We start from the raw sequence: 21,152 nt of genomic DNA on the forward strand, positions 1-21,152 counted from the left end.
ATATATATATATATATATATATGATATGTGGTTGGTATTTGATGAAAGCTCTCTTAAAGTTACTTTGAGGAACATTTACTTGGTTATAAAACAGTCTCAGTGTAGTCCTGATCCTCTATATGAACCAGTCTCAGTGTAGTCCTGGTCCTCTATCAGACCTCCATCAGTACAGAGACCATCAGAGAGAAGATGGTCTGTTTCTATAGAGTTATTCTTAATGCTCGTCATCGGAGCCACCGGGTCGGATTCTGATGAAACCAGATGAAATCATGCAGGTTCACCAGAACCTCCTTCAGCTCAGACTCCAGCAGAGACCGGTCCACCGTGGACAGACCCAGATCCTCCAGCAGAGACCGGTCCACCGTGGACTGACCCAGATCCGGCTTCACCTGCAGCCTTGGACCTGCAGTCGGAGCTCCAAAGGGAGGAGGAGAGCTCAGCTCCCAGCAGCAGCAGCGTCTCCTCCTCCTCCTCCTCCTCCTCCTCCTCCAGGAGCAGAGCTTCTCCTCTCTGGGAGTGAACACCGATACCACGCTGCTGGAGACCCAGGACGTATTGCTGGACCCGCTGGAGGGACGGGAGGCACGGGAGAACCAGAACCAGGACTGAGAGGAGCAGACTGTCAGACCTGCTGCAGTAGACTGAGAGGTTTTCTAAAGAGAGTCTGGTGCTCAGAGACACTACCACGTTAGTCCACAGGGGGCGCCAGAATCAACACTAAGTTAAAGTTCCTTGTAGTATCTTTAGGATCTTTAAAAATTGAGAGCTATTGTAAGAGCAGCTATTTTGCAGCCCGAAATCTTGGAGTTGTTCTCATGAAGTGAGACTTTTATTTGTTTTGACAAGCAGCTTATATCCAGAAATCCCAATTCAGATGTTCTCTCCATTATTGAACATGTCATTTTGCTTCAACAGGTGTTCTACAAGGAGGACCTGAACTGGATGAAGGGGATGGGTTGCTTTGTCTGGGACACGCCAGAGATCGTCCGCGCCAAGAAGGCCTACGAGCTGCAGAGCGAAGTGAGTAACAGCGTGGAAGAGCCGTCAGAAACGTTATTCATGTTCATATGATTAACTTTAATTCTATATTTACCCGTGTCACGTTTTCCCTTTCAGCTTCAATACAGACATGAGGCCAAGAAAGAATTCAACAATTACTCCATCGTGACGGACACCCCGGCCTACGTGACTGCTGTCCTGGGTAACACCTGGGCCAGTGATGTGAGTGAGCTGCACTTTTAAAAACACAAATATAACGTTTGAGTTTGAAGTGCCTGATTGAGTGCGTTAATTCAACACTTTGTCATCGACAGCTCAACTACAGGGAGACTTATCATAAGCGGAAGCACTTGTACACCACCATTCTGGATACGCACGACTACGCCAGATGCCACAACTTGAAGCACCTCTTCAGCAAAGTAAGATAAGGTCACGGTTAAAGCTTTGTAAACGGCGTCGGCACGTGCAATGACGTAATGTGTTTTGGGGTCTTCTGTCAACAGAAAGAGTACAGCGCCACCTGGGACAAAATCAAAGACAAGAGCTACCAGATTCCACCCGACTCACACGCCCTGCAGCATGCCAAGCAGCAGAAGATCATTCTGAGCGGCGTGAGTTTAACTTCTATTCATTCCACCTCATACTTAACACTGCGCTTGGATGTTTAAGTCACACAATATGAAACCCCGTGGCCCCTTTTTTTCTTTTTTTTTAGGTGAAGTACAAGGAGGAGTACGAGAAGTTCAAATCCCTCTACAGTCTGCCCAAGTCTCTGGAGGACGATCCCGGCACCGCTCGCTGCATCAAAGCTGGAAAGCTGGTCCTGGACGTAAGTAGAATCTGTCGAGCCCTTTCATCTGCATTTTCTTCTAACGAGGAGGGATACAGGCGAATAAAGCCGGGGTTGTCCGTCTTTACAGCGTCTCTACAGGGAGAACTACGAGAAGTGCAAGGCCAAGAACCATATCCCACCAGACATGCTGGCGATCCTGTCTGCCCGCAAAACCCAGTCCAGCGTCAGCGAGATCAACTACCGCAAGCACCTGCATCAGTGGATTTGCCTCCCTGACATGCAGGTGTACACCCAGGCACGCAAAGTCAACGAGCAGCTCAGCGACGTGAGTAACTACTCTCCATCCTCTCTGCTTCTCATGCATCAGTAGCTGCAGGTTGGTCAGAGGGACAGCCATATTCTTGCATATAGTTTATGATGCTATACCTTCTTATTTAACTTGCATTTTATAGCACTGTTTAAGCATCTTATACAATGCAAGATATTGTTATAACATGGCAACTTTATCGTTATTAGTTGACCAGCCGTCTTCTTATTTGCTATATTAAAAAATACATTAAAAATTCTGTGCTTTTTGCTGGTATTTAAATTAGTTCATATGCAGACATTTGGCGCAAAATTGACCCTTTTCTATTCAAATAAGCCTCATTGCAAAAAAACTGTCCAATTCACAAAGATCAGCGCTGATAGCAACATGCATTTAAGCTTTGTTTACACACTAGCATGCATAAAGGCGTTGTTGCTCAACACGTGTTCGTTGCATTATTCTCCAAAATATTTCATGACCAGATAAACACATTTATTCCTTCAGCTGCAAAACTTTATGGGCAAGTTTGTGCTATTTGGGAATCTGATTGCTACTGCAAACTATTCTTTGTGAATTCTCTCCTGAGTGTTGTGTTTAATGAATAAAACATAACGTAAAAATCAAAAGTAGCAGCCCTTCATGTTTCAGCTAGTTTCCGTACTTTTTGACTGGTTTGCAATACAAACACACAAAGTAAGGTACGGTGTGTGTTCTCTCGTGTTCTCTCCACAGATCTTCTACAAGGACGACCTGAACTGGCTGAAGGGAATCGGCTGCTACGCCTGGGACACGCCGGAGATCCTCCGCGTCAAGCATGCCGGTGATCTCCAGAGCGAGGTCAGCACTCAGGACACATTCACTCCACCTCACATCCTCCCTCAGTGATTCTGTCTGTTCATCTTTCCACTGGTTTCTGTCCTCCTCTTGCCTTCCTCAATGAATCCTCCGTAGACTTTTTAAACATCTCGTGTTTAATGTGTTTTTGTTCCAGAACAAGTACAGAGCCAAAGGTATCGAGTCCTTCAAGGAGTACTCGGTGGTGACGGACACTCCAGTGTACAAGACGTCCAAGCAGAACTCTCAGAACCTGAGCGAGGTAAGTGAAATCTTTACTTACTCCAAAAATATCTAAATATCAAAAAGAAAATCATGGCCGTACATCTCATCGTTTTGTTCTTCTGTTTCTTTTTTCCAGCTGCACTACCACTACGATTACAACGCCAACATCAAGGGAACCAACACGGCTCCGGCTGTGACCGTCGACACGGAGAGGGCTCGCATGGCCAACTACATCCAGAGTGATGTAAGAACAACACTCCCTAATGTTCAGCCTTCAGAAATAACGACAATAACTTCATACATATAGCACCGTTCACAACAGGCCTCATCTATGAATTAAACAGATTTAATGTTATATCTCATGTGGCTAAAAGACGTACTGCAGATGAAAATGTTAAATTAGAGACGATGGAAAAACCCAAATAAACCCCCTGTGGGTCCTGGACCAGTCCTGAATCTAGGGGTCCTATAGGCACTGAAGCAACCTTTCAATGGGTTGTTTTTCAAACACCCTCTGACTCTCTAACGTCCCGTCTCACCTTGTTGTCTTGTCTTCTCTCAGAACTGGTACAAGGAGGCCAACAAGAACCAGATGCCCACCGGTTACTCGCTCCCCCACGACACCCCTCTCATCAAGCAGGCTAAGATGAACAGCGTCGTCACCAGCTGTGTAAGTACAACCATCCACAGAACTTGTTTGCTAATGGAGTTTCTTTCTTTTTTTATCTTACTGAATCATATTTTGCTTTATTTGTGCAGGTGAAGTACAAGGAAGCCTACGAGATGATGAAAGCGAAGGCCTACACTCTTCACCCAGAGGGCGTGAACTTCGTCAACTCAAGGAAGGCCAACAAGATCACCAACAACGTAAGATGAGACACAGCTTCTCTTCCACTGGATAAAACTAGTGAGGTAACAGATCGTAGTGGATCCGTGCTGATCCCCTCTCGCTTCATCACACAGTGAACCTCAGATCAATCACACAGTTCATCGTTAACCATCACAGTGTAAATAAAGGTTCACTGACGATCGTTCTCCAATATTCAGTAAAATATGTGATCAGGACTTCATGGAGGTTTTCACATGAATATAAAATAGATATTAGAGATGAATTATGAGCTGTTTAACTTCATAACACGAGCTCTAAGAACATTATAATACATCATTCAAAAATAACAATGACTAGATTCATTTTAATGAATAAAAATACAATTTGAATGTTGTGTTTTTATGAAGAAAAAAAAACACTATAAATGACTATAACAAAGTAAAAGTACAACATTCAGTATTTTGACTGTTTACTGACTTCAGAGCGTTGAAATGATTTTTGGGACGGTGGTTAAAATATCAATATGCTGGATCCTTGTAGACCAGCTGCTGTAATCAAACAACAAAGAGATCTGAATCTGCAGATATGGATAAACAATGATCATCATTTAGTATCAGCGGCAAAAACACTTGATCAGAGATCTAAAAGTAATATTTAATCCTTTTTTCTTTTGTGCTAACCGTAACCGAACCGTGACTTTCATGATCCGCTGCACCGCTAGATATAAAACACTCTCATGTGCTGCCTTCTGTCCTCCACAGCGTCTGTATCGGGAGGAATACCACAAGCACAAGGACAAGATCCACACGACCTACGACACTCCGGATATCAGACAAGTCAAGATGAACCAGAAGCACATCAGCGACGTAGGGAACCGCTTCCACACAACTCACGTCATCTGTGCACCTGATGAGTGGTATCTTCTCATCATTCTGCCTTTTTGTTCCCGTCTCATTTCCAGTTGTGCTACAGAGAGAAATACTACAACACCAGAGGCCAGCTGATCAATTTGCCCATCACGCCCCAGCTGATGCACTGCTACCACGTCAACCAGATCACCAGCGAGGTGTGACGACAAGACGCACGACACATGGAGGTAACTCTAAAACTTTAGTATGAAACTGTCGGTTGAAATCTTTGTTGTTTGTTTTGTTGTAGCTGAAATACAAAGAGGATCTGTCGTGGCTGAGAGGACTCGGCTGCTTCTTGTACGACACCCCAGAGATGATCCACATCCGCAACATCACCAAGCAAAGGGTGCGTGTTTCAGTATTCATTTAATATTCAAGAGAAGATGATCCTTCATTAGTGCCACAGCGCAGATCTAAAGTATTACAGCAGCAAAGAGGATAGTGCAACAACAGGAGGCATCAGCAGAGACGTAATAAATAAGTAGAATATTGTCAAAGTGAATGTTTGAGTTCACTTCATTGCACATATGAAATCCTGTGTTTTATAGGTGACCTACCCGGTGGAGGCCAAGAAGAACCTCGCCAACTTCTCCGTGGTCCTCAACACGCCAGAGTACAAACGAGTGACTGAGCTGAAGACCCACATGAGCAGCGTGAGTCGTTTATCGCTTTATAGTCAGACTTCAGTCCTGGTTGATTTATCGTCTTATTGGTGGAAACAGCAAAATGTGGTTTAATTCACTCAGGTCCCAGATTTACTGGGCTGTTGTTTTATTTGTACATGTTTAATATCTTTTTAGTCTGATGATTTTGTTTTATCTTATTTATTATCAGTCAATGGTTTAAAATTGGGAGCAATTCAATTTGAGTGGAACCCAAAGTAATCAGTAACTGTTTATGAATTCTTTATGAGCTGGAGGAGTCAGCATCCATCCAGAGATGCACCTTATGGTTCTCTCTTTAGATCAGTTTTGTCAGAAATCCAACATGGCGACACATCTGAGACTTGTTTTTCTGCTCCTCTATTTGCAGATGATCTACAAAGCCCAGAGCAAGCAGGACATGGCGAAGGTCTCCACCACTTTGGACTCTGTGGACATCTTGAGAGCCAAATGGGCCCAGCAGCTGACGAACAACGCAAGTTCTAAACCCACCTTCCCTCACTGGGTGTATGGATGTGTTTTTCTTTCGCTGATGGTCTAATGAGTATCTGTTTCTCTACAGTTCCAGTACACCAATGTGGCCAGTAAGGAGAGATCTCACTTCACTCAAGAGAGTGAAACTCCAAACATGGGCCACGCCAGAAGAATGAAAGTCATCTGCAGTGATGTGAGTCTTTTCCTCGTTTCTTCCCATCGTACCTTCATCGCCTGTAGAATCAAAGTATACGTTAACAATGTCAGTGATGATGTAACAAGTACGATTGAACTCTCCTCTCTTTGCTTCCCGTAGAACAAATACAAAGACCAGTATGAGAAGATGAAGCACAGGTACACCACCATCGCTGACACGCCTCTCCTGATCCGGGCCAAGAAAGCCTACCTCCAGTCCAGTGATGTGAGTTCCTCACATTCAGAGCACTTCATGATGAATACACCTTCCCTTTAGCAGTGAACATGTGTGTGAGTGTGAGGATTTCAAATGACACTATGGGAATTGTTAAATGATCTGATTTCATTTATTTATTTTGAATGTTATTTTATTGTATTTTATGTTTGATTGTATTAGTTTTTCCGAGTGTGCGTCTTTTGACTTTATGTTTGTTGATATGCAACAAAAGAAAAGTTTTATCATCTCAGTAGGATTTCACATACAAGGCATTTGCTTTGGTGTACCGGTGCATAACATAAACATAAGAAGAACAAATCTAACAACAGACGTATAGAACAGAAGAGAAATATAAATATAAATACCATCAAAGTGTTTACAATATGTCTGAATTCAAACTGCTTGTGGATGATGTGTTTGTGTGTTTGTGTTTGATCTGCAGCTGCGTTACAAAGAGACCTTTGAGCTCGCTAAGGGCCACTGCCACGCGGTGAAGGACGCTCTGAACCTCTCCTACCACCGCAGGGTCACCGATGACATCAGCGAGGTCAGCAGTGGACACCAGCTGATCCATTGTTATATTCATTCATTCATCTTATATTTAGACCACGTTAGGGAGACATTTAAGATCATTTTCCAGCTTTCTTACTGTTTCTGTTGTTCCTCTTCCTCAGGTGAAATACAGAGAGAAGTACATAAACACTCTGGGAACGTGGAAGTCCATCCCCGACCGTCCTGAGTTCTTCATCAGCAGAGTTGCCAACGAGAACGCCAGCACCGTGAGTTATGAGCCCAGTGTTGAAATATTCACTCCCACAGCAGATACCAAAGAGGGTCATTGATATTTGAATAAAAACCCTGTTTTATTATGTTCCCCTGTAGGTGAAGTACAAGGAGGACCTGGAGTGGCTGAAGGGTATCGGCTGCTACGTGTGGGACACGCCTGAGCTGGTCCGGGCTGAGAGGAACAAGATGCTGTACAGCGGGGTGAGGGATCTATTGGAGAAGCCACTTTGAGCACTGGATACAAATACGCTTCTTCACTGTGCTAGATGAAGGGGCCTTTAACGGAGCCGTGTATTCCTCTGCGTGTTCCTAACGAGCGCTTCGCTTCCTGCTAACAGAGACTCTACAGATCCTCCTTTGAGAAGAACAGAGACAACTTCAAGTACACCTGCGACAGTCCGTTCTTCCAGGCTGCCAAGTACGCCTCCACCCTCATCAACGACGTGAGTGCCCTCAGTCTGAAGCTCAATGCAATCATTATAACATCGTTATGATTACTCTGTTGTAGTTCATTTGTAAAGTAGATATTTTAATCCCACTTCTCTGTTTCTGTGCATCTCTGTTGGACTCTCAGCTTGGAGGTAAAAGATTGTGAATTCATAGTATTATTATTATCATGTTTATTGACTGAAATGTTTATTACCTGCTCTTTTTTATAGGTAACCATAATACCAAGTGTATAGAAATGTGTCTAATGTTCTTTATATCAACTTGTTTCAGCGGTGGAGGAAGTACTCAGATCCTAGAAACACCACAGTTTAAAGTACTCCATTATAATCAGTAACATGTACTTTAAATATCAAAAGTATTCTCCTTTCAAAATGTAATGTTATGATAGAATGTTTTAATATTTAGTTTTTAACACTACAAATAGACTTAATTGAGACCAGTTGTAATGAGATACTTTGTATACTACGGTAGATAAGAAGTATATGTTGGTACTGCATCAAAGTATCTATAAGTGTAGATAAATGTAGTAAAAGGAACAATATGTAGCAGAGTGGAAATATAAAGTAGCAGAAGATGTAAATACTCAGGTAACTGTACTTCACTCCAGCACTAGAAAGCCTCGTCACATGAAAGCGTTTGTCTTTAACTACCTTCTGACGTCCTGAGCAGAGATCCTACAAAGCTACTTATGAGAAAACCAAGGATAAGTTCACCATAACGAAAGACGATCCGAGATACGTTCTGGCCAGAGCCAACAACAGCATGAGCCAGGTAAACGTCACTTCCTTGCTGCGTACCAACCCGGCCCGCCTCCTCCGCTGCAAGTCCGGTCCTGCAGACCTCCAGCACCGGTGCATGAGGTCGTCGCATGATAGAGCTTCCAATGCGACATGTTTCTCTCTTTGTGGGTCCGTCTGTTTTCTTTTAGGTCGTAAAGCGGCGCCACTCAAAGAGCAGCCGGACGGCTTTGTTGAGTGAGCAGGACTCTCCTTTATCTGTGCCATCGGAGAGAGACGGATTAATCCAGGGGTGCCCGAACCTTTTTCCTTTTAAAGGCCAAATCTGACACTTAATGTTGGGCCACAAGACAAAAGCAAACACAGATTGTATTATATTATATTGTTAAGATGCCAAATGGTACGAGGATCCTTTGGTCCTTTAATTTATTTCCATGTGCCGCTGCCTCTCCATTTTGTTCTCACTTCTTTGGCAGCAAACTGACTTCCAACAGTTGATAATTAGGAGTTCTACATCTTTTACTCACAAAACATAAACAACAATGTTTTGGATAATGATTATAATTTTTTCTAGAAACATCTGGCAGGCCAAATAGAACTTAATATTCACTCTTTCATTTGTTCATCCAGCTTACGAATATATAGATTTCTGTCCCTCTGAAGGCACAGATGAGGACAAACAGCTCCTCCGTCACACTTGGATCTCCGGAGCACTGCTCCAGTCCTCCCAGTGTTCCTGCTGTTATCTTCACGTGTCCTCAACTTTGGCATGCTTTGTGTGTGTGTGAACAGGCAAGGTATAAATCCAGAGCAAAGGATCTGCTAAAGAGCGGTTGCAATGAGCTTCAGCGCACTGACATCCTCGCAGCCCTTTACCAGTCCACTCTGAGCAGTAAGGTAAACGGACACAGAGCAGTGACCCGTGGTGACGAGCAGAACGTGATCCCTGTGTCACCAGCTCACTTTGTTCCTCTCTCTGCTCATCCTCTCGTAGAAACTACTTCCCTCCATTCAAACACTTTAACTTCCACACATTCCACCATTCTCTTCATGCAGTAATCCGTCCATCACCTGTCCTCTCCTCTTCATGTCTCGTTGATTATTGAACCTTTAAGGACTTTACCGAATGTTTTTGGACATACGAAGCTGATAAAAAATACATATTTTGTTATTGTCGGTATTGACTGAAGGCTAAAAAGGCTAAAATCCACCAAATATGGATTGAAGCAGAATAATTCGTTAGATAAAAACATGAGTTTAGAAAATGATTACATCTGTCTTTAAATAACTTCTGTCTCTCAGACTTAATGTAACTCTCTGTAGTTATTGGAAATGTTTGGAAACAATCCTACGTCGCCACCACTGGAATCTAATTCAACAAATCTATTGTCATACGAATAACATCAGTGAAGCCTGATCTTTATCTGACACTGAGCACAAGGGTAGTATCTGTGCACCAGCAGACGGAGGCAGCATTACAGACTCTGTAGAGACAGAAGATATTATGTATCTATACATTAGTCACCTGTTATACAGTTACTCACATTTGGTTCAGCAGTTTTATTCCCATAAGGTGTTTTTATGACCTTTTTCTATTGAGATTCCGGCAACAATTACATTTACTTCCAGGTCCAAATAAATACAAATCCTTTTTTTTAATAGTTTATAAAACAAGCTGAACAAAACACGACTCTAAATGAGCAGGAGTCACAACTTTACAAACACCACGCTAACGTATTTACATACGTTTTACATGACCAGGTTAAGCTGTAGTCACTGCTGGTGTCGTTGAGTAGGGAGAACAAAGTCTAGTCCAGAGGGGTCCACCGGGACCCAGACCGGTTCTCATATCCTGATTAATCCCTCGACATCTTTTCCAGAAGGAATATTCTCAGTTCCACCTTCTACCAATCGTCCAGTGCAGAGATGTCCAGAGTTTAAGAAGAGTGTTTATTGCTGCAATTCATAGTATTCCAACCAATATAGCGTCGCGGTTGTTCTTTTGCAAAGTCAAACTTTAGCTGCCAAAAGACTCTGAGGAGGTGATAGCTCCAAGTCAAACATGCATATGTGCCAATTTGAATTTGCCTCGTCTGTATTGAAGCCTCAGATTCAGGGAGCTGTTGCATGAGAGGAGCTCCGTGGACTCTGCAGACGGTCACGACTGAATAGTGGTAACACGTGTCCTCGTCTTCATCTTCATCTTGGAGAGGAAAATCCCTCTACATGTTCCCTTCTGCATGTTCCATAAAGCATGTTTTCATAAACTTGTGCACGTCACCACTTCACTCATTAAACATACTGTATAAGTCTTTAAGTCTGATTTAATCTTATTGAGCTGGAGAACTATCCAAGAAAAACAAAAGAGTCTGTTTTTACTCTTTAGTGTTATTATGTAACAACAGAAACTTCTTCATCTGAGTTGACTCGGAGGAGGACATGATTTAAATGTGACTTCTTGTCCGTCACCGTCTGTCATCGACGTCTCTTTCACCTTTTTCGTGGATAGTTTTCTGTCTTTACTTTAACACGTTGTCAGAATACACATAAATGATTACAGCGGTGAATGGATTGTCTGAGCGTCATTAACTTTCTGGTGTTTGCACGTCATCGTCCTCCATCAGTGGAGGTACAGGGAGCAGTACGAACGGGCCAAGGACAAGTTCACCTCGATTCTGGAGACTCCCTATTACGAGGCCCACAAACGCAGCAAGAAAATCACAGATGTGAGTTTTTGAATCTGTTTCAGAGGGTTGAATGTTTCTATCAGACAGAAAAGTGCTTCATTATGTCATTATGTTTGGTGTCTTTTGAATCTTTTCCTGAATGTGTGATGACGATTATTCCTCAGATCATCTACAAGATGGAGTACAACAAGACCAAGGCGAAGGGTTACACCTTACCTTTTGACACTCCACACCAGCAGCACATGAAGAGGGTCAAGGATATCACCAGCAATGTAGGTCACGCTCACACTTGCTGCACATGGTTATGAAATATGAAACACGTGTGTTTGTGTTTGATGGTGTTTTATTTTCATGCATCTTGCAGCTGAAGTACAGAGAAGTTTATGAGAAGAGCAAAGCCCAGATCAACATCGACCCCGAGGCTCGTTCCATCCGTGCCGCCAAGGAGGCCTACAAGAAGAACAGCAATGTGAGCGTCTTCAGTGATTCAGCCAGCAGTCATTCAAACTCAACACACCTGAGAATATTCATTCAATGTTGTTGTTGTTTTTTAGCTTACCTACAAGAAGAAGTACGAAGCGACCAAGGCCAAGTGGATCTGGACGGCAGACAGACCCGACTTTCTCAATGCTGCCAAGAACTCCCTGCAGCAGAGTGATGTGAGATGATGCTTCTTCTTCTTCTTCTGGTTTTTCATTCCAACAACATCCAACAGTGTTGTTTTAAAAGAAGCAATAGCAAGATCAGCATTTCATCACCTTGAACACAAAGTCAGGGACCGAACGATGAAACAAGACTTGGAGAAACTGATTCGTGCTTTTATCTCCGGCAAAATGAATTCCTGCAAAGGACCCCGAAATACATCCACGAGGCTCCTTTGACACAATTCATTTTAAAGTCTCGTTACGTATCTATAAATCTCTTCATGTATCTGGACTGCTAGTAGTGCTCAGAGCAAAGTCTTAACATAACCCTATATATATATAAATATATATTTGCTTTGATCTATTTCTAAATAAATCATCTCTTTTCTTTTGCCTGTTTAAACTGTATCCTCCCTGTTTTATGAGACATGATGAATGATATTTCTGCTCACGTCGTTTCACCGACAGGTTGAGTACAAGTATGACAAAGAGAGCATGAAGGGCTGTGTGATCCCCGTCGTGGACGACAGGTTGACCCTCCATAATATGAAGAACACAGACATGGCCAGCGAGGTGAGTTTCTCCACGTCTTCTAAGATAAACATGTCATTACCTCAACTGTCTTCATAATTGAATGTTGATACTTGTTGACACTGTCTGCTGCTGCTCTCCAGCTGAAGTACAGAGAGAAGTACGAGAAGGCAAAGGGCCACTACATCGCCGTTGATGACACTCCTCAGATCCTGCATGCCAAGGCTGTGCGCTCTCTGGCGTCAGAGGTACGTCTCCTTCAGTCAAAAGGCAGCCAGTTATCATTTATGTTCAGAATAAGACATGTTATGACTTTAACTCTACATGTGTTGTGATGAATTTTCATCCTCAGAGCAAATACAAGGCGGCCAATAAGAAGAGCATGCAGTCCGGCTCGTTCACCACCCTGTCGGAGACTCGTGACACTGTTCACAGCAAGGAGATCAGCAAGCTCATCAGCAAGGTACAAAGACTCCCCTTCATCTGGCTGACAGGAGCTCAGCCGTCTCGTAGTCCTGGACTTGTTTGGTGCGGCTGTCCCTGACGTTCCTCTTTTACTTCTTTACAGAAATTGTACAAAGCGAAGTTTGAGAAGGAGAAGGGCAAGTCCATTTATAACAACATGATTGCTCCACCTGATGTTCGGCACGCCATGGGAGTGGCCAAGAGTCAGAGCAACGTGAGTCGTCTCCTCATCCTCAAATATGATTTATTTCCTTTACAGCACACACTCTCAGCGTTGGGATAGTGTTTTTGGTGCATATTGTATTCTGCTTCTCTGCACAACCTCTACAGATCGCCTACAAGAAAGATGCCAAAGCCAACCTCCACTACACGAGTGTGGCCGACCGCCCCGACATCAAGAAGGCTACTCAGGCTGCCAAGCTCATCAGTGAGGTAATCACAGAGTTCATGAGTAAAAGCTGCACACACACACACAGGCAGCAATGTGCAGAATCTCAGTGTGCACAAGCCTGATTCTTCCCACAGTTAGCCATGAACACATGAACCGATGTTTGCATATAAAAACAATATCACAGACCATCATGTTCATCTATTTGTAGGGAGCCAAAATCGTGATTGCAAATTAGTTTTTGATTCGTTGTGCAGCCCTGCACACAAACAGACGAAACGACAGGAAACAGTCTCCCCTGCTGTCTGTTTCACGGTCCACTGATTCTTGTTCTGGTCTCGTCTCCGAACAGATCGGTTACCGTGAGAAGGCCCGTGAGGAGGCGAGCCACGGAGGTTCTCTGGTCCACCGCCCAGACATCACTCTGGCCACTGAGGTGTCCAAGCTGACCAGCCAGGTACGCCAAAACCCGAAATCAACCAGGCGAGACATGCTGCTCCTCCACTACCGTTATCATCTCCTAGAACCGTCCCCTTTTATCATACACGACGACCGGAATCAGTCACCTGCAAAGGTCTTCTGTGTGGGCGTCATGGTCAGACCAGCATTGCTGTGGTAGATACTTAACAGCAGTCCTGTAGGCAGTGTGCAAAATACCCTGTGACAATCGGGGGGGGTTCCGTCTCCCCCGATTGCTCACCCCCCCACACACACAACGCAACAACCTCGCTCTACAGCAGAATACGAATACTCCTCTCTCGCTAACCCGACACTCAGACCTTCGGCTTCTTCTAGTTGCCGTCCTGGTGTCGAAGAAGAGGAGAGACGACGTCCTGCTTTAATCCAGGTTCTCACTGAAAGGCGCTGGATCAGATTTCTCCAAAGAGTCGTTTAGGTCCACAAACAGACGTGGAGACGGGCTCGCTTCACGCAACCTCTGTCATTTATGTTGTCTCTCGCAAACACTCAAAATGTTCTGCAGTTGCATTAGTACGCTTTTAAAAGAGATTTTAGTGACAATTGCAAGTGACAAATAATCGTCTTGTGACTTTAGAGACCGCTGAACATCTGCTCTGGTGTTTCACACACTGCCTGGAGGCCTAACGATAAGACTAGCAGCTCTTCTGTCGCTCTTCCTCTTCCCTCCTGCATTATCTTCCTCGTCTCAATCTGTCTTCGTGACTCCATGAAAGTAGATTTCCGTGTTTTAACTGCTCATTATCATTGTCTCCATCCTTAAACCTGTCCTCTTCCTCCGTCCTCCTGTCCTCTCCTCGTCTCTCTGTCCTCTTCCATGATGTCCCTGTCTGTGTGTTTTCATCCCTTCATCTCGCTGCGCTTTGTAGGTGGAGGCCAAGCCCTCCCTCCATGGAGTCGCTTCCTATGATACCCCCCAGATGCGCCACATTAAGAAAATGAGTGCCGTGACTAGTGATGTAAGGAGGTTCACGCCTCGACGGTCCATCTGCTCCGTCTTTCTGTCCACTTCTCGTCCATCTGTTGACTGACTGATTTTACTTGCAGTTTAGCATTGTGTGCACCCTCCGCTCTTTGGTTTCCTGACAGACTGTGGCTCATTGTTGCATTTGTTGAGCCATGTTGAGTCATATTAAAGGATCATTGACTCTAATTATGCAACAACGAAACGCAGCTGTAGCCCATTTGCAACACAAGAAGAACATGACAAACACATGGAGAGAAAGACAGCGGTACATTCCTGTGTGCCGAGCAGCATGCCGCATTACCACAACGTCCCGGGTTCCATTCCAGCATCGTGAACTGTGTTGCACGTCAGAACTGTCTCACTCCGCTCACTTCCTGTCTCTGTCTCTCTACACAAGAAAACATATGTGTATCCGGTAGTGGACTTTGTGGAGCTTCTTCAGTGCAGACCTTCTGGAACGTCGGTACAAATTTAAATGAACAGATTCATTTAATATTGCTGCTGGATTTACACTTGTTTTTCTAAGTCTTGTTTAATGTTTAAGGATTTCTCTTTTGTCTTTTTGTCCAGGCTCCCTCAAGTCCACAGTCATACCATCATATATATATATATATATATATATATATATATATATATATACTGATGCATGAGAAGATTTATAGGAGACACAGTTTGACTACAGTTGTTTTTTCTTGTATAACTAGGGATGCAAACTTCATTTATTTGAGTCTTAATATTTAAAGTCATACATTATGCAACATTTCTAAAACATGTAAACCAAACTCTCCCTTTTTATGCACTCAAAAAGAAGCGTTTTGTTGTTCTCTAAATGTTTCCCGTTGGGTGGAGTCTGTACACTAACTCTCACACATATCCACCCCAATAGCTGAAGTACAAGGAGAAGTTTGACAAGGAGATGAAGGGAAGGAGACCACAATACGACCTGAAGAACAGTAAGATTTACCAGACGTTAAAGGATGCCAATGTGTTGGCTAGTGAGGTAAGTAATCAACCCTTTGAGACGTGAAACCAATCGAGTAGCAAGACTTTGATTACAAATCTCTCATAAAAATGTCAGGAAATGACTGAATATCAAAGATTGTGAGACGTGTTCATTGATAAATGTGTCCGTGCAGGTGAAGTACAAGCTGGACCTGAAGAAGCTGCACAAGCCGGTGACCGACATGGCCGAGTCTCTGTCCATGCAGCACAACCTGAGCACCAGCAAACTGTCCAGCACCGTAAGACGCCGCGCTGCCTTTAACGCGCTCACAGGGAGCTGCTGGGAGTCAGACTCATGTGTCTGAACTCAGTGTTTCCGTCACCACTTTCACAATCGTTGACCACCTCATGGGTTCATCTGCATCTATCATCCACACACATCCATGACTCTGTGACCTCATCTGGTAGTGATCCTCACCCTCCTGACCTCTGACCCTCTCATACCATCACCTCCTGTAACCTCCGCTCCTGTTGATCTATCTCCTCCTGTAGTTCGTTAATGATCACTTAACACAAAACTCCTCCTCCATTGATTCTACATCATTTTTCATACAATTTTTAACCACCATTTGTAATTTCCGCTTATTGTTTTGACAGCATGTCGTAGTTTTTGACATTGCTGAGAGATGTTTTCTACAAAGTGTTTTAGGGCCATTGTAGGTAAAGATAGATAAATTACAGATCCGGGAGAGGGGGGGGGATATTCTGAGAACAAACTCAGATTTTCCAAACTTAAAATTATACATTTTTGAGAAAAACACTTGAATATTCTCTTTAGGTTTACGAGACAAACCTTAATGTTTTTATGCAGGTTTTCTTCTGAGTTTACCCGATTGATGGTAATGTGTTTTCAAAGTCCCGCTGCTGATCATATAGTGTGACTCTGGTCTAAAATCACTCTTATTTCCTTATTGATGAATTAGATTTTATAGTATATTTTGATGAGGTCATCAGGAACAACACACGCCGTTGTCTGTGGTGTGATGAGGTTTATTCAACCTCACAAAGTGAAGCCACATGCTTCAAAAACAAGAAACTTGCCGATTTAATCTCAGAATTTCAGAGTTTTTTCTCGCAAATTTATGATTTAATATTCTCAGAAAATATTGAATTTTTTCAGTTATTTTGTGAGTTTTTTCTCATAAATATTCGACCAAAATCTGAAGTTTTTTACTCTGAATATTACCCCCCTGCCTCGGCTCTGTAATAATATTTATTTTACCTACAATGGCCCTGATACGCAGACGTAGTTTTCACAAATATAATGTTACTATTTGTGTTTCTGTCATAATGAGACTTCTTTAGTACTTGTAATGATGGGAGTAAACTCCAGAGAGTCTTTGTTCTGAGCTGTCTGACTTTACTGGAATCCCCCCGTAGTACTGCTACAAGAAGAAGTTTGAGGAGAGTAAGGGTCACTACCACATGATCGCTGACTCACCAGAACAGCTCCATCACAAGGAGGCCACTGAACTCCAGAGCAGCGTAAGTGGAACCGGCTGAGGAACCGGCTACTCTCTGCTCAAACAGATGATGTGATTCATGAATCTTCATCCGCTGCTCGTACAGGAGGCTGCTGTTGAAATGTCATTAACAGTAACGCACCTTTGGAACGTAAATTAGCTTTAAGCTAACTCTTTTTCAGAGTTAAGAGTTTACTTTATAAACTTTTTAAATATTGATTTAATCTTAAATACACAGCATTAGGTGTTTTGCATGTATTCAAACTATGCAGACTGTTGCTGTAACTGTATTCCTATTTTGCAGTTGATGTTGTGTTTTAGAGTTTATGAAGTATTTTTACTACCTTCTAAGCAGCTACTAGTTTCCATTCATGCCCATAGAACACAAGTTACATCATTATATTATTAAGAGTTGTGTAATCCATCGTGTGTGTGTGTGTGTGTGTGTCTGTCTGTCTGTCTGTCTGTCTGTCTGTCTGTCTGTCTGTCTGTCTGTCTGTCTGTCTGTCTGTCTGTCTGTGTGTGTGTGTGTGTGTGTGTGTGTGTGTGTGTGTGTGTGTGTGTGTCTGTGTGTGTGTGTGTCTGTGTGTGTGTGTGTGTGTGTGTGTGTGTGTGTGTGTGTGCTGTGCAGGTGAAATACAAGGAGAAGTATGAGAAGGAGAAGGGAAAGGCCATGCTGGACTTTGAGACGCCCACATATGTGACGAATAAGGAGGCGCAGCACATGCAGAGTCAGGTAACTCACCCCGTCCGCCTCCTCTCTGAGCTTCAGAAACACAAAGCACTTCATCACAAGCCTCTGTGGGTCTGAGCTCCTGTGAAGAACATTATATATATATCTATGTGCTTCAGCTTGTTGGATGTCCAGCTATTCTTATTTTACAATGCCTTTAATGCCAGTTTATAAAATCAAGACAATGTGGATGACAGTACATTGGGTATCAGCTTTCCCATTTCCAAATCTTGCATTAAACTGGGAGGAGGCAGTGTAAAATGTAAAATGTGTTGTGAACGCCGTGTGTATCGCTGTTCTGACTCTATAATATACTGTGTATATTATGCTGCTTGATCTTACTCCCACGGGGCAGAGATGGCAAAGCTGAAGTGTATATTTGTCTCAGTCTGTTGAACCTTCGTATGGCTCCAGTGTTTGACGATAATGAGCTTAAACATTTATCCAGATTGTTCTTATTCTGGTGGCAAACTCCAGACTTTTGTCTCAATAAATACCCCACACATGCACAACTACGTCACATTTAACGACTGGAAACACGGCGTCACCACAAGGACAATGGATATGAACTGGGTACGGGTAACAGCTGCTTTGCTCGCATGTTATTTGAGTTCTGTCTTTGTCTTTTCCGGCCTATAGAAAGACTATAAGAAGGACTTTGAGGAGCACATGAGGGGCAAGAACCTCTCAGGGTTGGAGGTCACCCCCGCCATGATACATGTCAGACACGCCACCAAAATAGCCAGTGAGGTAACTAAGTGGACGATTCATCCCTGAGAACCTCCCCTCTCTACCTCGCCCGTTCCTTATAATCATACTAAGACCACATCACAACCTCGGTCCTTCTTCCCTTTCACCTCCTTATTTATTTAATCTCACACGTACTTCCTTCTTTCTTGATGGTTTCAGTTTGTTTGCATGATTCTCTTCCCATCCCTAAACTCTTGATGAGAGTCCATCTCTCTTCTCTCCCTAGTTTAGTATTGTTTGTTTGTTTGTATTTATATCTCTGCCTGTTCCCACGTTGGACTCCTAATTTCCCCATCAGAAGACGACTAACAGCTTCATGTTAACAGAATAAAGTCTGCATGCAGTCATGTGAGTTGCAAAATGTGAAATGTTGACTTGAATTGTGATGATGTTGTTTTTGTTTCCTCGTATCTGATCAAATGTGGTTCACATTGTGGTTTATCAGGAGTCTTTGCCGAAGTCACCGATGCCTCCGGTCTCTGATTTGATTGTAATATTCACTGTTTTATAATCAGTAGGCGATTATGGGTGAATCCCAAGTCTCTTATTTGATAGTTCCTGTTGTTCCCGTTGAAGTTGTTCTGCTCCGACATCTCAAAGGACGTTTGAACTTGCACAAACCTCAGTCACGGAGGCTAACCAGGGGGATGCATTGTGTTCATGTTGCCCTCTCATCCCTCCTCTGAATCGCCTACTGTTTAGAGTGATATAATGGACCTGAACTCTGAATCTATCAGTGCTTCAGGGTCTCTGGAGTCTTTGGTGACTTTGAGCTCAGAGTGGGACAAGCGTTGTATCTCGTCCCTTTGTGCCGTCTGTCTGTATGCCTCGGCCTGGTCTGCCTTGTGTTCCCTTTGTCCGAGTCTCTCTGTTCTTCTTCCATCCTGTAGAAAGAGTACAGGAGGGATCTAGAGGAGGGAGTGAAGGGTAAAGGGCTAACTTTACCGGAGGAAACTCCGGAGCGTTTGAGAGCAAGGAATGCCACTCAAATCCTGTGTGAGGTACGACTGACTGAGAGCCGATGAGAACGGCATCGCGCTCTCAACCCGAGTGCCTTTCCTCACAATCATCCGCTGAGTTCTCCCCTTTAACTGAGCTTAATCATCCCTCTGACTTTCATCCTCGCTTCATAACATCACTAATATTCCAGCATCCTCCTCCTGTGATTTCTAGAATTTGATGTTCCCACGATTCTCTCTGATACTTTTATGTCTGATAAATATTCCAAAAGTTCACCTTAAATGTACTCAAAGCATATTTAGTTGCAGTTCTTTATATTTATATTATAGCACATGTCGGCATGCAACCACAGCCAGCCTGTAATTCAGACGCAAGAAGAAAAAAAGCTTAATGCTCAAGATGGCTTTAAAGATTTACTTTGACTTGAATTCATTTTAATTTATTGATTTCTTTGTGGAGATATGCTCTGCATGCTGTTAAAGGTTGCTTTTTGTAGTGCATGATAGATAGAGCACTGTAGATAAACTGAGATAATAGAAAATAAAGTGTTTTTAAAAGATGTATGCTTTAACACACTTCCTTTAACTACTGCTGTTTTATTTTCCAGCTTTGGGTGGAGCTTCACACACACTCTGCTGTCCTTTAAAACCCTCCTAATCTCTTCTAACTCTTCTTTAGTCACCATTCCCTTGACCTTTTTGGTTTTGCAGCCCCGCTCTTAATCACACTAGTAGTCAGCTTTGAACAAACGGAGCTTTTACGTAACACGAGTCACCTGTGGTGTTTGCAGAGAGAGTACAGGAAGTCGCTGGAGCTGGAGATCAAGGGAAGAGGAATGTTGGCTTTGGCTACAGACACTCCAGACTTCATGAGGGCGAGGAACGCTACCGACATCCTCTGTCAGGTCTGACTCACTTCCTATTTTCATGTCGTGGGCAATGTTGTAGATATATATATATATGTTGTTGATGTAGTTAACAGGGCGGGGCTTAAGTCCTGGGCCCTGAGGACCAGGGGCCTCACAAGACATGACTTTATAATATACTATAATATTATAAATTATAATATTTACTTCAACGTCACCATGAACAATATTGGGCCAGGAAAATGCATAACTATGATAATCCCTACCAAACGATAGAAAAATGGAAAATAATGGGTTTTTATTGGGCGGGACCTGACAAATCAAAATGAATAGTTTAATATTATGTAGGTTTATATGTTAAAAGACTAGCTTGAAATTATATGCTTATTTACAGTATATTTTAAAGTTCAGTCCGAATGGATTAATTGTGATTAATAGTGCAGCCTTTTATCTATAAGAATGTCAAAAAATAGGTTTCTAAACCTGCGATGTGGCAGTTTCATGATCAGCACCATGGACAGCTCTACACACCAAACAAGCACGACTACAACAATTCCAGAAAACAATGTACACTAAAAGAATATGAATAATATGATTGTGGCAGGAAAAAACACTCCTGAAAGTGAGGCAGTGATATATAATATTATTACCGATTCTTTGTTTGAGATGTTTGTGATCTTCTCGTGTTGCCGCTGTGCACACATGACTCAAACCTGACTCACATTCTGTTTACTGATCAAGAGGGCTCATCAGTAGCATCCCCTGCTTTATGGTCTATTAGAGACCTGTCAATCACCGTGT

General features: G+C 43.1%; 1 protein-coding gene across 1 annotated transcript in view; it reads left to right on the forward strand.

Annotated features, from left to right (window-relative positions):
* Positions 1-21,152, forward strand: part of neb (nebulin) — a 78,889-nt gene that overhangs the window by 43,865 nt on the left and 13,872 nt on the right. Inside the window, exons 17-56 of the mRNA XM_031879070.1 lie at positions 916-1,020; positions 1,117-1,221; positions 1,314-1,418; positions 1,503-1,610; positions 1,715-1,828; positions 1,920-2,117; positions 2,832-2,936; positions 3,091-3,195; positions 3,295-3,402; positions 3,721-3,828; positions 3,918-4,025; positions 4,749-4,853; positions 4,949-5,053; positions 5,146-5,244; positions 5,447-5,551; positions 5,931-6,035; positions 6,123-6,227; positions 6,351-6,455; positions 6,889-6,993; positions 7,121-7,225; positions 7,329-7,433; positions 7,571-7,675; positions 8,352-8,453; positions 11,044-11,145; positions 11,271-11,378; positions 11,471-11,575; positions 11,661-11,765; positions 12,219-12,323; positions 12,425-12,529; positions 12,634-12,744; positions 12,850-12,960; positions 13,077-13,178; positions 13,487-13,591; positions 15,465-15,578; positions 15,715-15,819; positions 16,961-17,065; positions 17,675-17,779; positions 18,416-18,526; positions 19,417-19,527; positions 20,277-20,390. Of these exons, the coding sequence (XP_031734930.1) occupies positions 916-1,020; positions 1,117-1,221; positions 1,314-1,418; positions 1,503-1,610; positions 1,715-1,828; positions 1,920-2,117; positions 2,832-2,936; positions 3,091-3,195; positions 3,295-3,402; positions 3,721-3,828; positions 3,918-4,025; positions 4,749-4,853; positions 4,949-5,053; positions 5,146-5,244; positions 5,447-5,551; positions 5,931-6,035; positions 6,123-6,227; positions 6,351-6,455; positions 6,889-6,993; positions 7,121-7,225; positions 7,329-7,433; positions 7,571-7,675; positions 8,352-8,453; positions 11,044-11,145; positions 11,271-11,378; positions 11,471-11,575; positions 11,661-11,765; positions 12,219-12,323; positions 12,425-12,529; positions 12,634-12,744; positions 12,850-12,960; positions 13,077-13,178; positions 13,487-13,591; positions 15,465-15,578; positions 15,715-15,819; positions 16,961-17,065; positions 17,675-17,779; positions 18,416-18,526; positions 19,417-19,527; positions 20,277-20,390 (4,344 nt within the window). The remainder of the gene's footprint in view (positions 1-915; positions 1,021-1,116; positions 1,222-1,313; positions 1,419-1,502; positions 1,611-1,714; positions 1,829-1,919; positions 2,118-2,831; positions 2,937-3,090; positions 3,196-3,294; positions 3,403-3,720; positions 3,829-3,917; positions 4,026-4,748; positions 4,854-4,948; positions 5,054-5,145; positions 5,245-5,446; positions 5,552-5,930; positions 6,036-6,122; positions 6,228-6,350; positions 6,456-6,888; positions 6,994-7,120; positions 7,226-7,328; positions 7,434-7,570; positions 7,676-8,351; positions 8,454-11,043; positions 11,146-11,270; positions 11,379-11,470; positions 11,576-11,660; positions 11,766-12,218; positions 12,324-12,424; positions 12,530-12,633; positions 12,745-12,849; positions 12,961-13,076; positions 13,179-13,486; positions 13,592-15,464; positions 15,579-15,714; positions 15,820-16,960; positions 17,066-17,674; positions 17,780-18,415; positions 18,527-19,416; positions 19,528-20,276; positions 20,391-21,152) is intronic.

This window comes from Anarrhichthys ocellatus, unplaced genomic scaffold (assembly GCF_004355925.1).
Source record: "Anarrhichthys ocellatus isolate YVR2014 unplaced genomic scaffold, GSC_Weel_1.0 scaffold223, whole genome shotgun sequence".
Lineage (NCBI taxonomy): Eukaryota > Metazoa > Chordata > Actinopteri > Perciformes > Anarhichadidae > Anarrhichthys > Anarrhichthys ocellatus.